We start from the raw sequence: 25454 nt of genomic DNA, 5'->3' as shown, positions 1-25454 counted from the left end.
TCTAGACCGAGAATAGGAGCGGATATAGCACCGAGCCATCAAGAGATAAGGGGTCTTCGCTTCGTCAGCAGAAAACCGTGAGATCAGCTTATTCAGCAGTTCCTGGAGGTTGACGACGAAGTTAGAGTGGGTTAAGTCTTCTTTATCTAAACCAATGGGAGAATTTCTAGCGGGAGCCATTTTTGTTTTATGGTAATTTGGGTGTGGTTTTCTCATTTCAATTCTGAAGAAGGGGATCGTTTTTGGAGAGACTCGCGGTTAGTACGTCAAGCGGTCAACACGTACCTTGAGTGATCGTTTTTTGGGGGTACCTAGCGGTTTGAGCCACCGGTTTATTTCGGTTGCTCGCAGTTGCGTGCTTTTTGCACCCGCTTCGAAGTGTTATTTTCTTTTTGCGTTGATTTTTTGGCGACTAAGACCCAGGTTCCGATCAGGTGATATTTAGGCGAACCTTTTGAGCTTCACCCCAGTTTACTTTGGATGCAGTGAATCACGTTAGGATACGTTGTGATTTCTCGAGGATATATAATTCAAAGTGCTGCCCTAGTCCTCAAGGCGCCGATATTCGGGATCCGCCCCAGGTGGAATTTCCTACTAGTGCCGTACGGTCATTTGTCGAAGTAGCGCTGCGTTTTGGAGAGATATTTGCCCCAAGAAGAGCTGGTGAAATAATACGTCGAACCACCCAAGAACAAATCGCGGTTTACCGTCGGATAGTAATCATAAAAATTTGTGTTCTGCCGTGCCGCTAACTCAAAAATCTGTCTCCCGCAGGCGATCAAAGTTAATAAACTCTAAGAGCCGGTGGAAGGAAATAGTAGGGGTCACTGTTTAAATTAAATACACCACTGTGTAGAAACTTTGGCAACTAGCCGTCTCCCACTCGCCACGCGAAGGATTTCCTGGACTAAGCTTCAGTTCAAACACTAAACTTTGCTTTCGTTCCGAGGAAGGATAGGCACCGTGGATTTTGTTTCCGTGTGTTAATTTCAAGCCACCCCCTAGGAAGTCACAGAGACCTAAGTGTCAGGTTTCATCACATCCACCCTGTACCAGAGGAAAGAGCAGTTCACAAGATCGGCTGTACAAATGTTGTAAAGGTTAGTCTAATTAAATTTGTAACGTTCTGTAAAATTCCACTTTTTGGTAAGGAAGCTATAGAAAAAATTTTTGATTTGATTGTTTATTAAAGTCCAATGAACGATTACCAAAGAGTAGGATAAATTTTTGTGTTTATTTAAATAAGTCCCAGCCCACGCTGGAGTAAAAACCGATGACCTGTTGTTGAAATTTTCAAACTGTAGAGGATGGCCACCCCTTGAGTAAATTAGTCTCACCTGGTAGGATTTTTTATTTAGTTTAGTTGTCATTGTTAAGCTAGTGTTTTTACAAGGAGGAGAGAAGAACTGCTAGATCCCTGTAATTTGTTTGTATCTCTAATATCATTTAAATATATTATCTATTTGGGTTCAATGTGCCTATGTCTTTAACGAAGAACGAGGGGAAGGAAAGAGAGGAGTAGGAGTTGAGGCAGGAGACTGGTAGGCGGCAGGTTAAGGTTTGTTACGCAGTTTCAAAAGAGTTAAAAGCCCACCGATTTGAGTTAGCCGGAGCATTTATTTTTATCGATTGAGCAGCCTGAGAAGACGGTTTGCCTTGCCGGGCGGAACCGATGGTAATTTTCAAGTCCAGAAGGAACCCCCGTAGCACACTCCACCTCCCCTTTAAAGCAAGTGTGCTGGGCGATGTAGTCAAAATCTAAAAAGGTAGCATTGACGTAAGCAATTGACGTTACATGAAAGATCAATATGTAAATGTTAATTGAAAATTTAAAATATCTCGCACTATACGCCAAATACTTGAAAATGCCGTAAGTGTGATGAATAGAAATTGATTTAAACTCGATCCGTACACATTTATTTAATAACCAAATAATTTTGCTAATGCTACTAACAATACTATCATTCATAATATACCTAACAACAATATGTCATTACAGCTTTTCTCACACCTTCAGAAACGCCCAGTTTTAAATACTCTAAACGTATAGGTAATTACAAAGTGTTCGACAATTACAAACTGTTTTTTTCGCTCAGCGTAAACAACGCCATTTTAAAAATAATTCATATCCAGCTAATTATAGATCGCGGTGTATTAATAAAAATCAAAAATAAATATAGAAATGTATAAATTATGTTTTAAAAGAGCGACTGGTTGCAAATTCGCTATTTCCGCCGACTCTTGTCTTTGCCAGTTATCCAACTCATTATTTCCTCTTTCAGTTGTCGGTACACCATGACCAGCAATACTGGAATAGCAAAAAGCTCGTTTGTAAAAAAGTACAACCAACAGGCGACGATAAACATCGCGAGATCTGTGATGTAATCCATCGTCGATCGAACCTTCAGTTCGGCACGTATAGTCAAATCGTCCTTAACACTATATCGCGGATCGTCAAATTTCGAAGGTGACGCTTTGTTTTTGGCGAATGGAATGGGCGATATGGAGCCGGGCGAATTTCGACGTACCGCTCCCCCTGGCGGAGTTAGCGAGTTGCGTCGCATCGCCGTCGGGGATGATTTACCAGGACTCGGTGACGGCGCACGTAGGCTGCTCCAATTTTCCCCTCGAGGTTGAGGACTCTTCTTCGATTTCCCACCGTCGGATTTCGCGGTGGGTTTCACCTTTCGCTTGTTTAGCTGGGCGCTACCCCTCCTTTGTATCGCTGGCACACTCTCCGCGTCCGGGCTGATGATGTCATCGTCCATTGGATCACTGGCGAATGCCGCCGAGACCGTTTGCTTCACCTGCTTTAACAACGCCGATGAAACTTCAATAAAACTTGATTTGCGTTCTACTTTAACTTGTCTCTCTTCTTCCGTATCAATTTCAGGTTCGCTAAGCTCGCGCCAGTCTTCCTCCGATTGCCTAGCCGCGGCCGCTTTGAGGTCGTCACAATTTAAAATCACTCTAGGAGTCGGTCTGTTTTTGTTCCCGTAACTACGCACGATATCGCCGTAGTGGTCTACGACCACCCTTATCTCCTCTTCTGCTCTTTTCGGTGGCGAAACTATTGGAGACTGTGGAGGTCTGCTTAGTGGCGCAAAATTTTCAGCGAGAGGTTGTCGCGCAGGTACTGCAGGCGAACTTGTTCGCTTCCGGAACATTTCCTTGTCTTGTCCTTTTTTCTTTGACTGCTTAGCCTGCGGAAATAGAGAAAAGGAACGTGCCTTGAGACTGCCCTCAGAAGCTCCCCTAGCATTAGTGGAAGGCGGCGATTTCTGGCGCAATTTGTTAGTGTCAGTGCTTTTTCTACTGGATTTGTCGGGATGATCTTTGAGCGCTTTTTTCTTTAAAATCGGTTTGGGAACGAAATTTGGATCGGGTAAAGGACTTGGCTTGGTTAGTATTTCAAACGGCTGATTGCTATTAGCTTTGTGCTGTTGTTTAAAACCGGGGTGATACGTATCTTCATCTTCGGGTATAAACTTGCGGTTTGCGGCCGCCCTGTATTCCTGGAAAGAATCACTTTCGGACTCGGAAACACTGTCCTCGTGCCTCTCATCATCCCACTCGGTTTCTTGAACGACCGCCACCGCCTTTTTCGGTTCTTTCTTCTGAGTCGCCATTTTAGTCCTAATTTTCTCAAACTCCTCCTCTTCGCGCTCTTCAGATTGCGACCGTTGGCGTTGGGCAAAACTCTCTCGCTTGCTTTCAATCGACTTTGTCTGGATGGGTATGTCTTCTTCAGCGCTCTTGTTGTCCAACACGATCGGATATCGTCTCAAGGTGTTTTCGGGTACTTCGGAAACATCGTGCGTGTTTTTCAGACTGTGTCGCCTGTAATTCCACGACTGATGTTGCGGTACGATAAGCCCCCCCGACGATCTTCGACGAAGAGAGTTGGACCGCTCCAAACCGACAATCAGCTGATTGTCTTTGGAGTTTATTTGGATCTTCGGTATATCGACCTTACTCGATTGCTGGGTATGTTCCTCCGCATATTCTTGAAATCTCTTCAGGGTATTTTCGTAGAGCAACTCGGACGAACTCACGGAACATCGCAGCGGATGAAACAGCAACTCCTCTGCGCCAAGCTCGGGCGCCGACAACGACATTGGCGGCGCTATACTCTGCTGGTCGAAACTAAAATCTGTTCCCATCGCATTTCCTTTGTCTGAAATGCAAATGTGACTAGGTGCATCCGAAATGTACGCGTCTTACCTTTTTGATTTTCAGGCAGTAACACTAACATGAATTCGGAACTATCGGAAAGAGGGTTGTTTTTGTCTTGAGCTGGGCTAGGAGATCGGCTTCTGCTACGTAGAGGACTTGGAGATTTACTTCGGGTCCTTGGTAAAGGTGACGGCGATTTCTCCTTTGCGATTACTCGCTGCGGAGACTTTCTCGAAGTAACTTCGGTGTATTCGACTGTGGGTCTTTGATAATGGACTACACTAACTGTACTTTTGACAGCGGCATTCGGCAACTTGTCGAGGTTTTGGGAATGATATTTCTTTTTATCGGTGCCTAAGGCCACCCCAAACTGGGGTTGCTCCATTTTTATCTCGGGGCTTCCATACGCTAGATCTCGCGCTACAGAAGTTCTGTCAAGTATGTGTTTAGTAAGGTCCGGATTAATTTTTCGCCTGTTCACCACAGGGGAGGCTTCCGGTGATAAAGTGGGGCTTTTGATTTTGGTACGTGCAGGTCTTTTGGGGATGCCGCCGTCGTAGAAATACGAGGGTGTGGGCGGCTTAGCAGTTTCAGGTCTGGTGGTGGATGAAGATCTTGGTTTTCTTTTTGTTGGTGATGGTGGCTCGTTCGGTATGTCGCGGGGTTGGCTTTGGCTCCGAATGGCCGGTGATAAGATACCTCTTTTGGCATCCGGAATGAAGATTGTATCCGATTCTTCGCTTGGATCGCTAATTCCGTATGGACTTTCTGCTTTGATCCTAAACTTGTATTCACTGCCTTCAATCAACTCCCCTATCGTTGTCGTTAACTGCCTACAAGTTGCTGCTTTGAGCCACACGTCCCAGCCTAAGCGAAAATATTCTACTATATAATTACCAATTTTACAACCACCATCATCAGGGGGTAAGTTCCATGCTAAGGTCACGGATTTTCCCAAAGTCATAACAACACGCACTTGAGAGGGCGGTGATGGTTTATCTGTAACTGTAACTAAAAATGATGACGTGGCTTCTCCCAGACGATTTATCGCCTTGATCTGGTATTCGCCACGGTCGCTTCGTTCTGCCGATTGTATGCGTAAACTCGAATTTTTATCGCTGTTTTCTATTTCGTATCGGTCACTGTTATTTATTGGTTCATTGTTGTGACTCCAAGAAACGACGGGAGTCGGTCTGCCAGCTACCGACACCTTCAGTCGAATGGCTTCTTCCAACTCGAACAGGAGACCGTCTTCGTATTGTCGAGGTAATCGAATGCTTGGTGCAGCCTCCAACGTGAGTTGCGCTTTGGTCGATGCATGGCCAGCTTTGTTCGTGGCTGTGCACTTAATTTCACCCTCGTCAGACAAAGAGCTTTGATGGATTGTTAAGGTACTCTTCTCACTTTCTGTCGCAATTCGAATTCTTCGACTGCTGAATATCTCAAATCCATCCTTATACCAACTGATTTTCGGCGCCGGTTGCCCCAAAAAGTGGGATACGAACTCGACTTTTTCATTCTCTAAAGCGACAGTGTCCGAAAGTTCGCTGACAAATCGAGGTACCGTCACGGCCGATCTCTGCAAGGTAACGGTGAGCAATTCGGAAAGTTCACCCGGCGATGACAATCCGACCGCGTTTTCGGCACTGACGCGAAACTGGTACCTCCATCCCGGCTCAAGACCGCTCAAGCTCAATTCGGTGAAGCGTACCAACTGGGGTGTCGCTCTGACCCAGTGCGGCGATCCATACCGTCGATGTTCAACTAAATAGCCGATGATGGGAGATCCTCCGTCGAAACGTGGCCGATCCCAGCGAATAGTAACGACATCTGGCGTTAGCTCTGGTTCCGATACCAGCTGGGGCTTTCCAGGTGGTCCTGGTCGATCTAAACAAATTGTCGTACATTGGGACTTGTGATCAATCGCATTCTGTACATCTCCATTCAGGTATTGAATACTTTTTGGGGTATAATTAAGCGGTGTGAGTTAAGCAAACGGTTTATTTACCAACTAAAATACAATGTGCACCAAACACAGGCCAATATAATAACGAGAAAACGCGTCCAGAAATAACTTCTCGTTCCGGTCGGATCGAATTATTCGAATTAATTAGTCGAGGGCGTTAGTGTTATTTACAAAAGGTAGCACAGCATTAGGACACACCTCGTACGTTACCTGCTGCTTTCCAATGCACTTGTTTTTTGTGCTGATTTGATCTTCGATGGGGTTTGGCAGATGTATTCCCCATAGCACACTACATTCTGATTTTAATACGGAGCACGTTTCAAAAATAGCATCACATTACCAACTTAAAACCACGCAAATAATGTTAACAAATCGCTACGGGAGCAAACATTACTTTACTTTCTCAATTAAGTTATTTATATAGAGGGAATTCGTAATATTGAGCAGCTTACCGCATTTTTTATTGTGAATATATTTTCAAACGTTTCGTAATCGTCTGAAATGTACAAGTTTTTGCTATTCTTAGACCGTTGGCGACTAATTTCGTCAGTGGTTTTCACTTTCATAGAGTTCAAGCAATGAAAACCCTGTTCGATTGGTTGCCTATCCTTCAGGTTATTCGTAGCACGTTTCAAATCAATAATTACAAAGATCCAAATGAAACAGGTTGCATTTGATACTTTTGTTTTGGTCAATAAAAGCTTTACTGAGCAAATTAACCTTTTTTCTCATATCTCAAACGCATTTTTTTCGTGGATATGATTGCTCACATTGTGTGATGGTGCCATTTTATTGTTGTAATGGTGCAACCCTCGTTGGCGGTAGTTGAGTCAGATTTATGCTTCCTGTTGGTATTCAGAAGATCTGAAAGTGAATCTGTCCTAGATATTCAAAGTTTTGAGCCACTTTCAGATGTTGTACCTTTATCAGGAACCTGTTTCATCCATAATCGTTCAGGTACCCCACTCTCCGTCTCTTGTCTTGGCTGTATCAGCTGTATACAGCTATGATAGTTGTTCCTAAGTACAAATACTTAGAATCTACATTCCTGTTTCATTATGCATATATGTATACCTACCGTCATGAAATAACTTACCTATGTCCTATAGAATTACCTGGAAAAGTTGCGTGCGCCTCTAGTATGTAGCAAAGTACGATAAAATAAAATGAGAAAAAAGTTGCGAATTAAGGTCTTTTAGTGACCTTCACTTAAAAGGCCTATTTGTGCGGTTTAGAAATCATCGCCGTAGATATAAACAATAAATAGTATACATTTAACCAGGTCAAGTTTAAATTGCCCAAATTAGAAACTATTACGATAAATGCGAACAATAGGGTAATTTTTTGAACGCCGGACTTAAATCAACGCAATATGTTAAAGGCGATTGGACTGATAAAACTACGCAATTCGTTGTCCGTCTGCATTCATTGGCTGTGCGGAAATCTTTTTAATACTCGACCATTCATTTACACAACCCAAGATTTTACATCACCATTTTTTTCTCAATTATTTGGATCAACAATGCAGCCCGTCGGTGTTTAGAGTTGAACGAACCAGGGATATCACTACCATTAGTATACTGTACACGATAACCATACTTTGTATTTTTATATTCAAAAAGAGTAGATTCCTTTTAGTGTTTTGAAAAGTGAGTTTTTCATTTAAATAATAGTGGAAAATTAGTGTCTGCGAAAATATCAAGAATAGCCCTTTCTAATTGACCGCAAATAGAGAGTGAAAGGGACGTGAGAACTGGGATACCTTGAAGTTTGCTGTGCAGCCATACTGATGGAGGATCTGTGGAATGCTGTTGAAGACATGGAGGAAGATAAAACTTGTTGCGACCAGATCCCGGCTAATTTCATCTCTCATAATTAGTGCACATTCGTCAAGCGAAAAATGTCAAGAAAATTTGGGATAATCTTCACAAAGCATTTGAAGATTCTGGATTAACTAGAAAAGTTGGTCATGAACGCAAGCTTATAATGCCCCGATCATTATTAGAGGGTTAAATATATTGTTATTGAATTTTGCAGACTATGGTTTTTAACGAAATTAACTTCACCATATCTGGTCGCTTTGAAAGCAAGGTACTTAGGTACCATCGACCGTCCTACATCTGACAAGTTCTGAAGATTTGAAAATTTCTCTGCGTGGATGCAAAGATGGTCATCAGAATCCCTACAGTTCAAATATTGGCGAACGACCATGTCTCTGAAATGCCTGCTTGTGCTTGTGTGAAATATTCGCCAAAGAAGATTCCTAGATTTGTTATTTCTTTAGAGACTATTTGTCCCTGGATGTTTGCTCTAGACCGCGTAAACGACGCACGATGGCTGCTTGTTTTCCTGCACAACTTAAAACATCTTCCTAACCGACATCCATCTACGTGGCCAGCCAAATAAGACATATTGACGTAAGCGAATTCTTTTCTGCTGTTGTCCTCCCTCTCAGATTATCTGTCAAGGATAAAAGATTAGTCACCGCCAGTAAAGAATAAAAGTTGATCGATGTGATTCATGTTTTCTCTAACAGAGAGCTAAATGGTAGAGCGTTGGGGTATAAATCCGGAGGTCGGGTGTTCGAACCTGGGTTGAGGTGAATTTTTCATCTGTGGCAGAGATGGAAATTACCTTCGACCAGTTTCGAGCATTCTATCGGCTACTCCGAATTAGGCTTTCCTGTAGTATTCCTAATTCGTAAGGTAAATAATGGAGTAGTATGGAACAACTTAAGAAATTCTGCAGATGCACCTCTAAAAAGCATTATGCCGGTCACTCTGTAATTGGGCGCAAGCCTGTTGAGGGCCCAGAACAAGAGAGGGCTAATAAATAAATAAATAAATAAATAAACATTCTAGAAGCTTTTTGTTTGTTATATAAGCAAATTTAACTGTGTTTAGTTTGAGTTTATAACATCGATGTAGAAGTCATAAATAATGAAATCCGCATTCAGGGTTAAATTTGATTTTTATAAATATGACTAGAAGTAAAGTCTTTCGTTCTTTAAATATTTATTTATGTAAAAAGAGTCAAGTGGAAGAGCAGAAGTAGGAACTTGGGCAACTACTATCTGAACTTCGCCCTTTTAGTTGCTATTGCTCTCGCGTAATGTACTCATTTGTAATTGTTTTTGTTTACTGAGTTGATAATATGGGTGCAATATATAACCAAATAAAGGTATTATTATTATTAACTGATAAGTAGATATTAATATTAGTTACCCCTATACGTCAATCTACTTAAGGACCGTTTTACATCTAGTTGATCGTTAATAGTTAAATTAGTTCCTGGAAATATTATTAATTAATTTTGTATATATGTATAAGCATTTAAATAAATCAAATATTCATTTAAAAATTTAATATGATATATGTTTTCATAACCTTAATCTGCATTTATAACCACTCGATCTGAAGACCCTGTATATTGCTGCTACCCTTAGCCTTCGGGCCATATAAAAAATAAATGTAATGCCCCACTTTGGGCAACCTAATAATAATGCTGTGTGCAATGGTTCAGCTAAAATTAACCATACACAAAACACCCCGAACCTAGCTAGCTCTCTTATTAAATCTCTCCCAGGACAGATCCGAATACCGGCATAATAAAAGATTTAAAATTTGACTTCAAATTTCCGAATCTAAAGCAAACAATGGCCACCATCTTCCTTACAGTCCAAAAGGATCACTTACCAAATTTTGAAGACATCCTGAAATCAACTTTGGGTATGGATAAACAAGATTGATCATAATTAAGCATGATGCATCTATCTGGATCGTCAAAGGGGTCGAATACACACGATTTGAATAATTTTACAAGATCAAAATTTATTTGACATCTTAATTATCAAAATTGGAACACAACAGCGTCCGTGTGAACATCCCTACATTAGCGTTCAGTTACAAGAAACAAAGTCAAGAAAGTTACAACTCCCAAAAATCCGGCACACAAACACTAATTGCGAAAGAAAACAACGCACTTAACCAAACGTAACGCGATACTTGTTCTTCTTAACTTTTCTTCCGAACAGGTTGCAGAAACGTCGAATTAAAACTTTGCCACCAAATCTTAACGCAGCGTTTTCTAAACTTTCAAAGGACATCGGCTCGGCTTCGAAATTGACAAAAGGTTTTAACGAACCTCAACTCGGCCTCCGAATTGGTAAAAGGCCCCTTATAACGAATCGCAACTTGGCCTCGAAATTGGCAAAATGCTTCTTTTAACGAACCGCAACTCGGTCTCGAAATTGGCAAAAAGCTTCTTGTAACGAACTGCAACTCGGGCTCTGAATTGGTAAAATACTTTTTTGAACGCTAACTCCAGTATTTGACGTGTCTTCCCTCGTAAACAAATCCAAATTTCTCGTTCAATTAACGGAGCGTGGCAACCCGATAAACCAATCAAAACTTCGCTACAGAACGCTCTTTTCAGTCACGTAGGCAAAATTTTACGTGGAATTATTAATTATAATTGTCTAAAATAAACAATTTTGTACGAAAATAACCAATTTTTTCCGATTACCTACATCTTTATCTGTAAATAATCACATCAAACTTTTATAAAAATAAACGAAATGCCCAACAAATTAAATCTGAACTGTCACATAAATGACTTAACAAAAGAAAATCGATAACGAAAATGAGAAATTCCCTAAACTTAACCATTCTAGAAAATAATCTTTTTACTACGAAGCAAATAACTTGGATACCAGCTCGATACCCAATAATCGTTTTGTGTTTATCCGTCAAGAACCCAACCAGCTTAATTAAATCAATTGAAATGAACAATTGATTAGCAATCAACCACTTGTCATTACTTCAGGCGATTAGACCCAAAACAACAACGTCCACATCGACATTGTTTACACAGCAATATGTATTTATATGTATAAGCTTGAACTTGACGCTCAATTTGTATCTTTCTTGTTTTTTCCTTGAATGATGACGATGATGTAGAAATATACAGTACGTTCGAGAAGAGAGCCAATATCTCTTTTATTTGGTGAGATAGAACAATTATAATACAGAGTGGCCCAACGAGAAGTATACAGAGGGCTTTTAAGGTATTAAATTTAAAATGGTTTTTTCCCCAGATTTAAGTCCTTTAGATTACTTCTTGTGGGGACATTTAAAGAATAAAGTTTATGCTACTCCGCCCGGAACATTAAAGGGTTGCGAGCACGTATAACCATAGTGTAAGAATAGAATACACTATGGTATAACTCAACAATTTCGAGCGATTACCCTTGAAATCTTGCAACATGTACGGCAGCGTTTTGAAGCAAATCTTTATTATTGCATGGAAGCAGGCGAAAGGAAATTCGAGCATTTATTGAAATAAATGTTGTGTGTTTAAAGTTATTTGTTATTTTTTGCACAATTTAAAAATTTTAATACAAGGTGACTTAGATCGCATTTAGTTTTGGTTTTTAAAAAAAAAACCATTTCAAATGCGAATATCTCCGAAACGAATCAATGGAATTTAAAAAGCAAAGCAGATTAGTAATCACGATTAAATTGGCTTTCAAATAATGTTCCATTTACCATAGGATTCCATTTAAAATTTTAGGGGTTAAGCTCCCTACGTAGAGGGGTGAAGACTTGGGTTCGTGATTTGTATTCCAAAAGTTGTCCCCCTCGAATACAAAATTGACGTGTTCGAGGATTTTTCGAAATTTCTAAATTTAATACCCTAAAAGCCCTCTGTATACTTCTCGTTGGGCCACTCTGTATAAGTTTACAGCCGTCTAAAACAACAAATTCAAATTGCTATTTGCTGGTCAATTAAACGGCGAATTTGCCGCTTCTTGTTGTGACTGTCGTATCAGCCCACTGTGACTTAGAAAGGTGCACTTTTTGATTTCTAATATAGCTTGAAAAACGAAGGACAGAATCAATTGTATGACGCATTGACTTTGGCAAACATCTGGTATTTAGCTACTCACTGCTCACTGTTATAATGAGTTGTTTTGTCAGCGCTCAAAGGCGTCTGTCACATTTAAGTGTGGCGGACATCCTTCTGTTCCGTTAGACATTGCCAAAAAAGCTACAAATGGTAAATCGACACAGCATAACAATAAAACACAAAAAATACAGTAACTAGAACACATAAATGTAAAAAGTTGTTTATAGACATGTTCTTGTCATTTATTGTAGGTAACTGCAGCAATTTTACCTTGAAATTATCATCGTAAGTGACTAAAATGCCGCAAACTAGATTTATGCTACATGCCTCCATTACCACCATATACCTTAGGGTGGCGTATGTTCACTGAGGCAATCTCCGTACAATTGCTTAGAAAGTTGTTGATTAATTTATGGTAGATTGAATAATACCGTAAGAATTGAAGAATGCTAATTCTTCCTGTAAGGTCGTCGGCCGTTAAGTTTACGTAAAATTTTTACATTGCAGATCCCGCGTCGTTCGCGTGCCACAAAGGCCCCAAATGTGTCAATGAGCTACTTTTCGCATACGAAATTGTCGCATCCATCGCGATGTAGCCGATTGCATTTTGCAAGAGCGAGTTGTTAAAGATTGGTGCCGCGGTACCGTTGGAATGCAGCCTCGAGGCAGACCTGTTGAAGTGGATGTCGAACACTTTTTTCGAGGATGTGATGCAAAGACGAAGAAGTGCAGCGCTTTCTATTTGCCCGATTGCCTATTTTGTTTACTTTATTTAAGCGTGGGCGAAGATTAGATCGAAATGTCATTCTTACAGAAGTCGGTAATCAAGGTAAGGCAAGGTAAGCGTGCCGTGCCACACCACGACGATAACCGGTGGTGGAAGTCCGTGCCTTCTATGACATACTCTGCTGGGTCGACCTGGTGTACGAACTTGCTAGTTTCAATCATATCTTCGGTTGGCCAGCACGGTCGGGGCGGCAACGACATCGGTTGTAACGTGTTCGCGCGCGGAAATATGTAGGTACCTGTGCAGGTGTACGGCTATATTAATTTGTAAGTATTTACTATTTGAGCCAAATTTAAATTTTTATAATCGCCGCCGGTTACTTCTTTACCGTTTTGGTTGTTTTCGTAGTGTAACTTCAGACTCGCTCGCTACTGATATGATACTTTCAAGGTAGCAATTGTTTACCTGAACTGAGTAACTTCCCGGGATGCATTACAACTTTCGATTTACGTTCCTCAATCTCAATGCGTCATTTTCAAACTGTTGGTTCTTTCGTAACAATTTTTTTTTAAATCTGCTGAGTATTTCAGAGTTAGCCTGTTACCCACATACAATTTTACAATTACCTAGTTACTGCGGTTGTGCAAAATAACAATTTTAAACTTTCAATTGTAGCTCATATATGACTTTTTGCTTTAATTTAATTGATACAATTTTACATAGTGAATTGTGCTCAGTTTCTGTTGATTTATCCTCTAATTTCCACATTTTATGCATCAATATAAACGGAGGTATGACATTCTTAATCTAATTTTACAGATTAATGCCCATAACTTTTCGAATTGTATTGAATTTTAAATAGTGAATTGTGCTCTGGTTGTACTCTTTTGTGCCAACTGTGATACGGAAATTTTCATTTCGGATTCCAACTTAAGATATTAAGGAAGATTTTCAGATCGATACCAAATATTTTCGATCTGAATTGTGCTTGTTTTGTGATGATTTGTGATCTTTCAGATCCACGTTTTGTGCGTTACAAATAATAATTTTAATCTGAAGTTACAACTTATTCTTATGTTCCAACATTTTTATTCAATTTTACAGTGAATTGTGCTCGTTTTGTCCTGGTTTGTGCAGCAACTTCTACGTTTTGTGTCTCTAAATTAACGGCTATTATATGAATGTCTACTCTTGCTTTAGTGTTATAAGCCTGTTTACCCGTTTATGCTGTATACACTACCTATGTCTAAGATAAGGATCATAACAGATACTAAGATGGTCAAATTAGAGAAAAGTTGTACAATTAAACATCATGACACCGTTGAGAGATTTTCAATATAACGTTTCGTTTCAAAGAAATCATCATCAACTTTATTAATTTATATGGCACGTAAAAAAAGCACATACTGTATTGAGTATCTTTTTTTATTACAAATACAACGATGTACGATACACAAAAAAAGTTGGAAACGGTTGGTTTCAACAGGATGGTGCACCCGCGCAGAGCGCTTTAATCGTGGGCCTATCGCAAAAAATTTCTGAAAAATGGAAAGTATTTCCGATAGTGATCGGGACGCTCCTTCGGTTTTGAAAGAGTGTCGTAGTGGACGTAAGACAAAGACGAAGGCGAAAGTAGGTTCAGTCTATCATATTTCCACCAATGAAGTCTTATGGAGCTTTCTTAAGGAAATAAATAAATGCATGGCAAATCGAAACATTAGTCGTTCTAGGAAATACGAAAAAAAATAATTCGTGTAATTCCAATTTTTTCGGGAATGTGTGGTTGAAGATCCCCTGATGATTGTGTAATAAAGTCCCGTGCAATTTTGGTGCCGCCGGAGGCTGGGGAGGGGGCTGAAGGTACAGTTTTACGGTTTTTCGGCTATATCCCGAAAATCGGAGGTCGTAGAAAAAAGTTTTTGCCAAAATGGGCATGTGAAATTCCGGCGTACGAACGCCATTAGTGGAAATTAAAAAAATGTGGTACGTTAAAAAATGCCTCTGGATACATAGTAGGTACATACATGCCAAATTTCATTAAAATATCTAAAGTGGTATTACATTCCTATTTTTGAAAACTTTACCACCCTATATCTCAAAAGTTAAGACGTTTAGGACATAGGTTCATATGAAGTTTTCTTTTTTAAATGGACCCAAAAACCGACCCCTTAAATATTGACATTCAATTATGAAACACCCTGTATTCATTATGGCTCGCTCCGCTGGCTGTCTGGCTGATTGGCGCGCTGGTTGGTTGGTTGGCTGTCCGGCTGATATCTTAGCAATTACAATAGTTAGAGAATTTTTACTTTCTGCTATTTCCGTAAAAAAAATGGAGGTGATTTTTTACCCCAGTTAGTCGCGTGTAATATTGGACTATACTACATTCATTAGAAGAAGATAGTAGATGGCACTGTGTTTGAAGATAGGCACACACACGAAAAATATAAAACGGCATAAACTTTGAAAAATAAAAATATAAATCAAACGATTTCACGCTTGGATCTTTGAAATTGACAGCTAATGACAATTGACAGTTCGGCAGTTTAGTTCGTAACCGAAACTTCGAACAAACACAATTGGTCACTCGTTTTATTTTTCAAAGTGACAGACTGTTTTAATTAACCAATCACAGTGAAGATCAAGTCGTCCTTATGCTTTCTACCGCTACCTTCTTAAAATGAATAGAGTATAAGTATCACGATTCCATGCATTTGATCCGTTCTTTTTAAAATATAGAAATATATATAGGTCATATCATTGAATAAAAACACTATTGTATAATACCTTCAAGAAAAATTTCCTGTATAGTAAACGAAGACATTTTTCTAATGTACCGAGAAAAGTTTCAACACTGTATTCTTTTGACAACATTTGTACCAGGAAAAAAAGGGTTCGGAACCAATAGCACATGTTTTTGAACTTAAAAACAGGGACCCGGATCGGACCGAAAAAGAACCGAAAACCGGACCTAAACCGGTATTTTTTTCTGGACCGAAAACCGAACCGAAACCGTTATTCCTTCACAAATGGAAACGTATTGAGAACTGGAAACCATATTACTTTTTTCGATTCTTTTCGGTTTTTTACGGTTCTTAACAGGTTATTGGCCACTACTTAAAAAAATAAAAAAGGAGGGGCGAGGTTTTAGAAAATAAAATTTTCTGTTTTTTAATAGTAAATTAAGTGTAAATACCTATTTCTCTCTTCCTCCTTTATTTCCCTTGTCGTTATAAATTAAATTAATTAAATTAAATAAAACGATACGTCACGTTTTGGTATTCATGACTTCTTTTTCACACCTATTAATTAACTAATCACGTTGTTATATGGAATTTTTTGAATGCCATACTTTCTGAGAAACTAGAACCGAAAATAACCGTTATGGACCGAAAAAATGCGCAGAACCGAACCGTTAGGTATTTCTTTTTAGAACCGAAACCGATATTTCATTTGGGTCCGGGTCCCTACTTAAAAACAATAAACTTTTAAAAATGTTCCCCCTTTTGCAATGCTTCCTAAAATGAAACCGAATAACTTTGCGCACATCGTATTTTGGAACCCACTTTCGCCTGTACTCTATGTCTCTCTCCGTCTTTTTGTTTCATTTTTTTCGTTGTGGTACCACAGGGTCATTTTGTTTCTCAAAACATACTACTCCCATGTGCATTATTCATTATTACCTGTGTGTTTCCATTTCCTTTCTTTCATAAATCATCGTTTGGTTTTTAACGTTTATTCTGTTGTTCGCGTTCTCCTTGCATGCATATTTATTTTGTCCCCTTTAACTTCACTTTTACCTCTTTGTTTTCCCTCAGCGTTATTACATTCCCCATTACACCAATTTTCCTTTTTCACTAATTTTTGTTTTTTCTACACTATTCCTCTTCTTTACCTTTATTATTTTGCTTACAATTTATTTATTTCGTTACTTTTCCAATAACCTTGCCTTCAAGAAAACTCTTGTATACATTCGTAATTATCAAGTTACATTCCGTTTAGTTTATATACTCGTATTATCGTTATTAATGGTTCACGTTAGAATCTGCTCCATTGTAATCTCTACAGTCGAAGTACTTTTTCATGTAGAACCCAAACCAATAATTGCGATGACTTTGCTCATGTAAATCGTGGTACCATAAATATGTTTTCCAGAATCGTTTACAATAGGTAAGTGTAAACAACACACAAAACGTTTAAAACAATTTTGAGAGAATTTAACAATGGCAATGAACGAGTTTAATAAGCTGTTGCAATCACAATAATTGCTGCGATTACCATAATTGCTTTCAATTTATATAGGGACACGTTTTTCTATAGAACTTTACTTTTAAATACCACCATAATTAAAAATTTTGGAAAAATAATTTATCATTAAATAAAGTTCTCAGTAGTCAGAGAAAGAAAGAGAGAGAGAGAGACTTTAACTTTTTAAATCAACTCCTAGGTGTTCCCAAATATTTACGATATTTCGCAATGTGAAATGTGCAAATTTACTTATTTTTATTTATGGAAGACACATGAAACCCAAAAATGTTGACAGTCGACGGCTTTTTGTAACGTTTAATTTAATCGCCACGCCGAATACCTAGGTTAATAAAAAAGTTTTCAACATTTGCCATGTTTAAAAGCAAATGTGGGATTACCCACTTCAGTGATAGAAATTTTTATTCAAAATGGTCCATACTACTATCTCCCAACATATTTACCATTCCTTCTGAAACACCCTGTATTATCCATGCTGAAATTTTATGCATTGCTGAAAATATATGGCCCATTAGCTCAGTTGGTTAGAGCGTCGTGCTAATAACGCGAAGTCCCATGGGCCATTAATTTTTATCATAAATCCTATTTAACAATTTGTTACTGATATAGTACTATGCGATCAAAAATGAGTTGCTGTCGAGTCACCTTTGGAATTTTTGTTTCCATGGGAAATCGTACTTAACTTGAACTTCCAAAGGCGACTCGACAGGAACTCATTTTTGATCGCCCGTTATTTACTCAATGTAGTTCAACTGTTACTTTTAGGTAGTCTCTTAGTACCGTCACCTGTGAAACTTTAGCTGACAGGTATCTTCCGTGGAGATGATTGTCAATACAACTGCTTCCACGGTAGATTTACTCAAAGTTGATAAAAGTAGCTTTTAATCTCATTCCTAAATGACAATTCTTGCACAAGACTCGCTCATCTGCATGATGTTCTAATTATTTCGGTGCCATTCTGAAAAATTGAACCAGCTAAATCTTATCACATTGATATCAAAGGAAGTATTATCGTGAAAATTATTCGGTGGCACCGGTTAATTGTTCGATGTTCAACTGAGACTTGAAATCAAAGGACATGTGTCTGCAGTTTGGCACAATCCCCACATCTAGAGTAGTGCTTGTGGGGAAAGTGAAACTCGAAAATAAAAAAATTTGGCCCATGGGAGGATCGAACTCACGACCTTCGCGTTATTAGCACGACGCTCTAACCAACTGAGCTAATGGGCCCACATTTTCCACGGTTGTGTCTCCATTTCCCGAGCATTCTCCACTATAATGGGGGGATCGAATGGAAAAATTTAATGTTTACATGGGGTGGCGCAAAAACAATTGTACGCCGAATGTTGGTGAATTACCGTACCTACTTCCTCAAAAAAAGATTCGTTCACTTTGAAAAACTGTTGTCAAATGGCTCCACTTTTCAACAGTACAGGAAATACCTTCTGTGATTTATAAATGGTGAAATAACATTTCTAAATTTTGAAAATTTTTCTACGGTAATATTTCAGATCTAAATCTTATAGAATTGTTATCAAAGGAAGTGTACTATCACAATAGCGAAAATGTCACTGAACACAGAACACTCACTTTGAAATTGAAATCCAAGTTGGTCTACCAGTTGCGCACAAAATTATAGATTCGGGGCGAAGTTTGGTTACGAACATCTGTACTATTTTCGCATCTTTGACCTTGATGTTGCTTAAGAATGTTTTTAAAAGTTAATAGTGGAAGAGGTTAAACTCCAGAGAAAAAAAGTTGGCCCATGGGAGGATCGAACTCGCGACCTTCGCGTTATTAGCACGACGCTCTAACCAACTGAGCTAATGGGCCCACATTTTCCACAGTTGGGTCTCTATTTCCAGAGTATTCTCCAATCGGATCGAATGCTTGCATGCGGTGACGCAAAAACAACGCGTACACCGAATTTTGGTGAATTACCGTACTTCCTCAAAAAAAGATTCGGTCACTTAATTCAAAAACTGTTGTCGAATGGTTCCAGTTTTCAACAATACTGTGGTTTATAAATGTTTAAATAACTACCTACCTATAATTTTGCCAATTTTTCTACAAAGCCTTTCTTGCAATATTTCAGATCTAAACCTTATCGAATTGTTATCAAAGGAAGTTTTCTATAGCATAATAGGGAAAATGTCGACCAACAAATTCAGGTTGTGCACAAAATTAGAGATTCGAGGTGGACTTTGGTTACGAACAATTCCACTATTTTGGCCCTTGATGTTTTTATTAGTAGTATCACAGATTTAAGTATATTTAAATCTGTGGTAGTATTTTGATCAATATTACTACAATTACATAGAGGAAAAAAAATGGCCCATGGGAGGATCGAACTCACGACCTTCGCGTTATTAGCACGACGCTCTAACCAACTGAGCTAATGGGCCATGCATTTTCAGCTGCAGCATAAAATTTCAGCCGTAAAAAATACAGGGTGTTTCAGGAGAGAGGTGGTAGTATGGACCATTTTGAATAAAAAGTTCATATATTTGAAATCAAAATAATTCCTGTCTGAATATAATGATGCTCTTGAAATATCTATCCATATAAAATATTGTCTATCAGATAGGTATTCGCCACGTTCCCAAATTTGAAAGGTAGGTATTGTTTCCATCAGTCTGTCTGATCGTACAACTATTTTTTTTAAATTGTGGAGCTGAATTTCTGGTAAGAAAAATTTGAAAAAAAAGATCAGGAAGAACCACACAAAACACACAGTAAAACAATTAAAAAAATTCAAAAAGGGAAATTAGATCGCAATTTCATCACGCAAACATTTATAAACATTGAAAAAAAACACAAACATTTGAAATAAGTAATTCAAAAAATTCTCCAAAAATCATAAAAATCTGAAAAACTTTAAAATCAACAATCGGGAAACCATGAGTCATTTGTGAGAATTTGATGATTTTGAAGAAATTAACGAATTCGGCGAAACTGAAGAATGGGAAAGGTACAAGAAAATTTCGAAAGTTTCTGGCAACTTCGAAAGCGAAAGGGGACTTTCACATCGCCACCCAATCAGAAGCGAGAGCACCCCTTCATGTGCATCTCGCTAGAAAGTATAAAATCACTTTCTATCCTACACCTTTTATCATTTGCAATTGTGTAGTGGTGCAGAATGTTTTCGTTAATAGCTTTCTCGTTACCCGCCCTTTGTGTGCTTCCAGTGGAAATGTTGGCTGAAATTTTTCGGTAAGTTTTACATTGTTTATTGTTTTCGTTTTTCTAACTGTATTTTTATCTTCCAGGTGTTTGGACGACAAGTCGTTGTTGAATGCGGCTTTCGCTAGCAAGTATTTTATGAAGATCTGCAAGGGAGATCCGGTTTTGCGGTGCAGAATTAGAAAGCGCATTATAGAAGAGAAGAAAATATGGAGGGAGATAGTTACTAATGCAAAAATGGGTATCGAAGTTATACGTGAAGAAACCTCTCAACCGTTTGCTAGAAATGTTAAAAAGGTCGTAAAAATACGCCCGCTGCATATTAGAAGACCTGCTGAACAGGAAAGTTTAGAAGCAACGCAATTTAAGCTGGGAGTTGTCAGTTCCAGACGCAATGGCGGAGGAAAATTAAGAGTCAAGAACAATCACAAGGTTCGTGCTGAACCTTACAACGCCATTAGATGTTAATGTACTATCTTCTGTATACTATATTATGACAATAATGTAACGTTTGCAATTAGAATAAATTATAAAGTATAACATTGTCTTTTTGTGAGTTCAAATTCCTTTATCATGAAAGAGAGGACGAGGGGCTAAGATTTGGGGGAGACTTTAATACCAAAACAGGAATTAAAGGAAAATGGGCAGAGAAGAAAAACACAAGATACAAAAATTAAAAGATAATGAATGCAACAAAAAGGGGAAAATTGTAACTGGAGTTATCAGCGGGCAATTCACATATTTGGGAGGAATTGGACAAATACTGGAGGAAATGGATGAATTTAGGATCGGAACAAGGATAGGATTGGGTCATCAAACGCTGAAGATCAAGAAATAAAAAAAAAACAAATACGAACGGAGGTACAGTTATGAACGCGGTCGCGGTGGAGCTGTATAGAGGGAGACTGGAGGAACAAGAAAAAGAGAATATTAAAAAATCAGTAACGTGGAAACAAATAATTGAAGGGAAGGGGAGAGAAAAAAGAAAGAAGCGATGGAATAGAGAGACATAGATATAGAAAAATGACGGAGCAGGAAAGAAGAGGGAAATAGAAGAAAAAAGGCGAGAGAACAGAAAACAGGATACGAAGAATCGCATACGATTTTCAGTAGGGGATTTTTTGCCACTTAGCTCATATTTGGAAACTAGACTTTTAATTCGGCTCATATTAAATAGCACTAATCCTTGAATCGTAGAAATCGATTGGCGAAGGTTTGACATCTCTATATCTTTTCGTTCTCGAGTTAGACGAGAAACAGGCGGACAAAATCATCACTTAAGGGAATATGTTTTCTTTCGAAAAATTCTAAAAAGGTAGAAAAGGAAATGTAAATCAAAAAAGATGGAGAAACAGAAAGAATACGAAAAGCAAATCAGGGAAATAAAAACAGAAAAACTAGAAAAGGTAGGTGACAAACAGAGAAAAAAAGAAAAATAGAACAAGTGGGAGAGGGATACAATGAAAACAACATTTTATCAAGGTACTATATAAAGAAAGATGGGAGATGGGAGAGGAAGTTGAAGGAGCTGGGATAACAAGAGAAGAAATCGAGCAGCTACTAATAAAAGACTGAAGAATGGTAAAGTTGCATGGAGAGACGAGATAGGAAATGAGGCTTGGATTTTCGCTACATACAGTGTAAAGGAAAGAAAGAGATCTAGTAAACGAAATATGGAAAGGAAGGGGATTACCCGAAGAATGGAAGGAAGGAGTAATGGTTTCGATTGTCAAAGAAGGCGACAAAGATTATGTAGAAAATTATAGGCGAATCACGATAATGACGGCGGCGTATGGAATATACCCAATGGTACTGAATGTAGACACAAGAATGAGGGTATGAATAGAATGGGGAGGTATTGAGAAAGAAAAGGAATCGGAGTTAACTGTAGAAAGGTCAAAGATTATGAGATCCTGAAGCTAGAGGGGATGGAAGGAAAAAGATGAAAATGGAGAACATAATGATAGCGTCGGGACGCAGTGTAGTGAGGGTCGAGGAAAGGAGTGTAAAGAAAAATAATTGGTGAAATAATGCTTGACAACGAAGATGAACGCAAAAGAAATGTAAGAAGAAGAAAAAGGAAAATATGAAAGATATGGATACGGGCAGACTGAGATCATAAGGAGGAGAGGAGTAGGAGAAAAGGTGGACAATGAGCTGACAAAAAGGAATCTGGAGGCACAAATACAACAACAGAAGGTGAAGATAGAGAAAGCACGAATAAGTAGCAGATACAAAGATCTAAGAAGGGAGTGGTTACCAAAATATGGATGGGGGGGAATAAAAAATATTAAAATAATGGCGAGATTCAGATGTGGAAATGAGGAGAAAGAGAAACAGAGAAAAGAAGGAGAAAGAAAATGTAGAATAGATATGGGTATTATACGCAAAGATATGAACTCTTACAAAAGAGGCGTGTAAATCGCAGAAAGTAGGGGACCAAGTCGGGAACCCTGAGGTACTCCCGACTGCACTCTGACAACATTTGGTAGATAATTTCCGATGCACACTATCTGTTTTCTATTACACCAATGTCTAGAAGTGCTCCAGAATAAGCAAACCCGGCACGAAATCCAGATTGCGTAGATATAGTTACTCAATTGAACAGCAGTAATTTTGAAAGATCGAGTCTTATACTTATAGGCCACTTTTGCAATTGGTTTCAGCAAAGAACACTTACATAAAAATTCAATGAGTGGTGTAGTGAGAAGTGAGTAGTGGGTTGAAATATTAAACATCTGATATCATGGTATTACAAACAAAACACAAAGATCACAAGATAGAACAAAATTTACAGAGGAATCCTCAATTTTAACAAAAAAATGCCAACGTTCGGCCCATAGTTTGTACCAAGGCACAATTTCTTGAACAGGTGCATTTGAAAGCATAATCACCATCGAATACAATTCGGTGCACTGTAATTGTTTTCGAGGTCACTCGTTCCAAAATGATGCACACAATTTTATTTTACTCATTATTTGGTCGTAACTTGTAAACCATTCCCCTTACCTCTATTTACTGTTCACTCACAATTAATTATCGTAGACTGAACTCGAATAGGAATTTTAGGATTACCGGTGTAAACGTCAGTCGTCAATATTAAAATCTCCACTGAATACAAATACTGTAATAACGAATTCGAAATACCAACAGCGCTTTTGATGTTTAAATCCCTGTTAACAATGAAATAACCGTAAATATCAATAAAAGTAAACAATCTATTGTAAACACACTGACATTAACAAACAATAATGTAATATGCCCATTTTTTATTGACATGAACGGTTATAACTCATAATGCGCTTACAATAGATAGGCATAAGGCAACGCATTTTAGGCTTCTGGCCTGATATATCACAATAAAATTGTTACTATTTCCGTTTGGCGATAAACTGTTAATTTTTTACCTCAAGGTTGCATTGTTTCTATTTCAGTATTCGATTAACATTAACGTATACTTATCAACGTGACCGTTCAAAGATAGAATAACTTTGCGAATTTTGCAGGAAAATGGAACCATCGCTTTTGGAAGAAAGCACCTTGAGGGACCAAGTTGCGACACTTCCAGGTGGTAAAGATAAAGAGGGGCGTCCAATTCTGTTAGTTACCATTCCCACGGAGGCAGCGCCGGCGGATATTGGTCCTTCGTTAAGATATTTACTTTCGGTATTTAGGTAAGTGTTATATATTGCAAACGACCTTGTTTGGACACACGTAACCTGTCTTAAAATACAATATACATGTTTTGCCATTTATTTATCGCCGAAAGATAATTGTAATCGCCAATCGGTATAATTACGTATTATGTAAAGGAAAGTTTTTAAGAGTCACTTAACTCGTGTTTTTGTTATTCAGAGTAGATGACATTTAGAGGCGCACCTCGACTTGTGCGTGTGCTTCTCCCAAATTCCGCATTTTGGTGTGTAGATTAGATTATCATTGTGGTGTTTTTTTCTTCTTCTTGAAATGTGAACACTTTTACTACCATTACCATTCATGTGGAGCAGTTCCATATGGGTACAAAATAGTACTAGTAAGAGGACTTTCGATTTTGGGATGTGAGGGAGGGAGAGGGTGCAGTTCTAAGTTGGTACCACGCACATTTTTAATCTTTGCAAAATGTAAGAATCGAGTCAATTTCTATTATTTTTTGCAACTTATGTATAGATATTTAGAATTATAGTGGGTGCTAATCGAACTAGTGGCGGATGATAGAATCTGGATATAACAAAAGAATTGGGAGAAAATAAATATTTATGGAAAAACCAATTTGCGAAGAGAGACAACATAAAAGGACGATCAAAATGAGGTAGGGGTAAAAAGAGACAAGGATGTGGGGTGATGAAACGAAAGAGGTGGAAGGAATACAGGCCAGATGAGTGGAAATGGAGGGAAAGAATATGAGAGTGATAACAATATACAACAGAAAAGGAATGATGGACTTAAAAAATAAAATAGAAACTAAAATGGGTGGAGATGGGAAGATAGAAAATCAAGAGATAAAGATTTTCACATACATAGGAGGAAAATGGTGGTGGGTAACTGATTACACCACAGTAAATAAAATAGTACGGAGGAAATAGACAAATTTAAATTAGGAACAAGGATAGAATTTCATCACCAACCGATGGAATTGTGTCTAAAAGAGATGATGAGAAGACCAAAAAATGAAAAGACGCAAAGACGAAGGGAGATACCGTAAGGGACAAGAGACATGGTGGAACTGTGTAGAGAAAAACTAAAGAAGCATGGAGAAGAGATTGGAATGAATAAGAGGCAGTGGGGCAATATCTAGGGTAATATAAAGGAGAGTATTAAAAAAAGTCATAACGTAATAAGTATACAAGTAACTGAAGGTGAGGAGAGAGAAAAAAGAAAGGAGTGGTGGGAAAAAAGTGTACAGAAGAGACAAATAGATATAGAGAAATCATGGAGAAAGAAAGAAGAGGGGATATAGAGGAGAAACAAGTGAACAGAAAAAAGTACAAAAGAAAATATAAAGAAAAGAAGATGAAGAAACAGAAAGAATACGATGAGCAAATCGAGGAAATAGAAACGGAAAAGGATTTTTGGAAGGTGATAAACAAAGGGCAAAAGAAAATGGAAGGAATGGAAACTACATTTGTCAAGTTACTACAAGGAAATTAGGAGAGCTATAGTCTATAGAGGAGGTAGGAAGAGAGGAGTGGGAAGGAGATGAGACAACAAGAGAGAAGATCAAGCAGCAAT

General features: G+C 38.4%; 2 protein-coding genes and 3 non-coding genes across 9 annotated transcripts in view; 1 reads left to right on the top strand and 4 right to left on the bottom strand.

Moving 5' to 3' along the window:
- Positions 1-1906: 1906 nt before the first annotated feature.
- Positions 1907-6839, bottom strand: LOC116173775 (muscle M-line assembly protein unc-89). 2 transcript variants are annotated; one of them, XM_031491461.1, is made up of 3 exons: positions 6341-6839; positions 4225-6063; positions 1907-4177 (listed from the first exon to the last, which is right to left on the bottom strand). In XM_031491461.1, the coding sequence occupies exons 1-3, from the start codon at positions 6423-6425 to the stop codon at positions 2226-2228; spliced, it is 3876 nt and encodes a 1291-aa protein (XP_031347321.1). In that variant the 5' UTR covers positions 6426-6839; the 3' UTR covers positions 1907-2225. The 2 variants fall into 2 exon arrangements, with proteins under 2 accessions (XP_031347321.1, XP_031347322.1); XM_031491462.1 differs by having other exon boundaries at positions 6353-6838.
- A 6143-nt stretch (positions 6840-12982) lies between these two features.
- Positions 12983-25454, top strand: part of LOC116174774 (titin) — a 114897-nt gene continuing 102425 nt past the window's right edge. For all 4 annotated transcript variants that reach the window (XM_031492765.1, XM_031492763.1, XM_031492761.1 and 1 more), the window contains exons 1-2: positions 12983-13102; positions 23732-23899. In XM_031492765.1, the coding sequence (XP_031348625.1) occupies positions 23736-23899 (164 nt within the window). In that variant the 5' untranslated portion in view covers positions 12983-13102; positions 23732-23735. The remainder of the gene's footprint in view (positions 13103-23731; positions 23900-25454) is intronic.
- Trnai-aau lies at positions 18199-18272 on the bottom strand. Its single transcript has one exon. It is a non-coding gene; the product is annotated as a tRNA-Ile (tRNA).
- Trnai-aau lies at positions 18802-18875 on the bottom strand. Its single transcript has one exon. It is a non-coding gene; the product is annotated as a tRNA-Ile (tRNA).
- On the bottom strand, positions 19374-19447 carry Trnai-aau. Its single transcript has one exon. It is a non-coding gene; the product is annotated as a tRNA-Ile (tRNA).

This window comes from Photinus pyralis, unplaced genomic scaffold (assembly GCF_008802855.1).
Source record: "Photinus pyralis isolate 1611_PpyrPB1 unplaced genomic scaffold, Ppyr1.3 Ppyr1.4_LG6, whole genome shotgun sequence".
NCBI lineage: Eukaryota > Metazoa > Arthropoda > Insecta > Coleoptera > Lampyridae > Photinus > Photinus pyralis.
This window is presented reverse-complemented; position numbering and strand designations above follow the sequence as displayed.

Coding starts and splice junctions, on each gene's coding strand:
- LOC116173775 (XM_031491461.1), bottom strand. CDS start 6,425: ATGGGGAATACATCTGCCAAACCCCATCGAAGATCAAATCAGCACAAA. Junction 6,064..6,340: donor AGCAGCAGGTAACGTACGAG/GTGTGTCCTAAT, acceptor CAATTTGTTTAG/ATCGACCAGGACCACCTGGA. Junction 4,178..4,224: donor ACTGCCTGAAAATCAAAAAG/GTAAGACGCGTA, acceptor TTTGCATTTCAG/ACAAAGGAAATGCGATGGGA.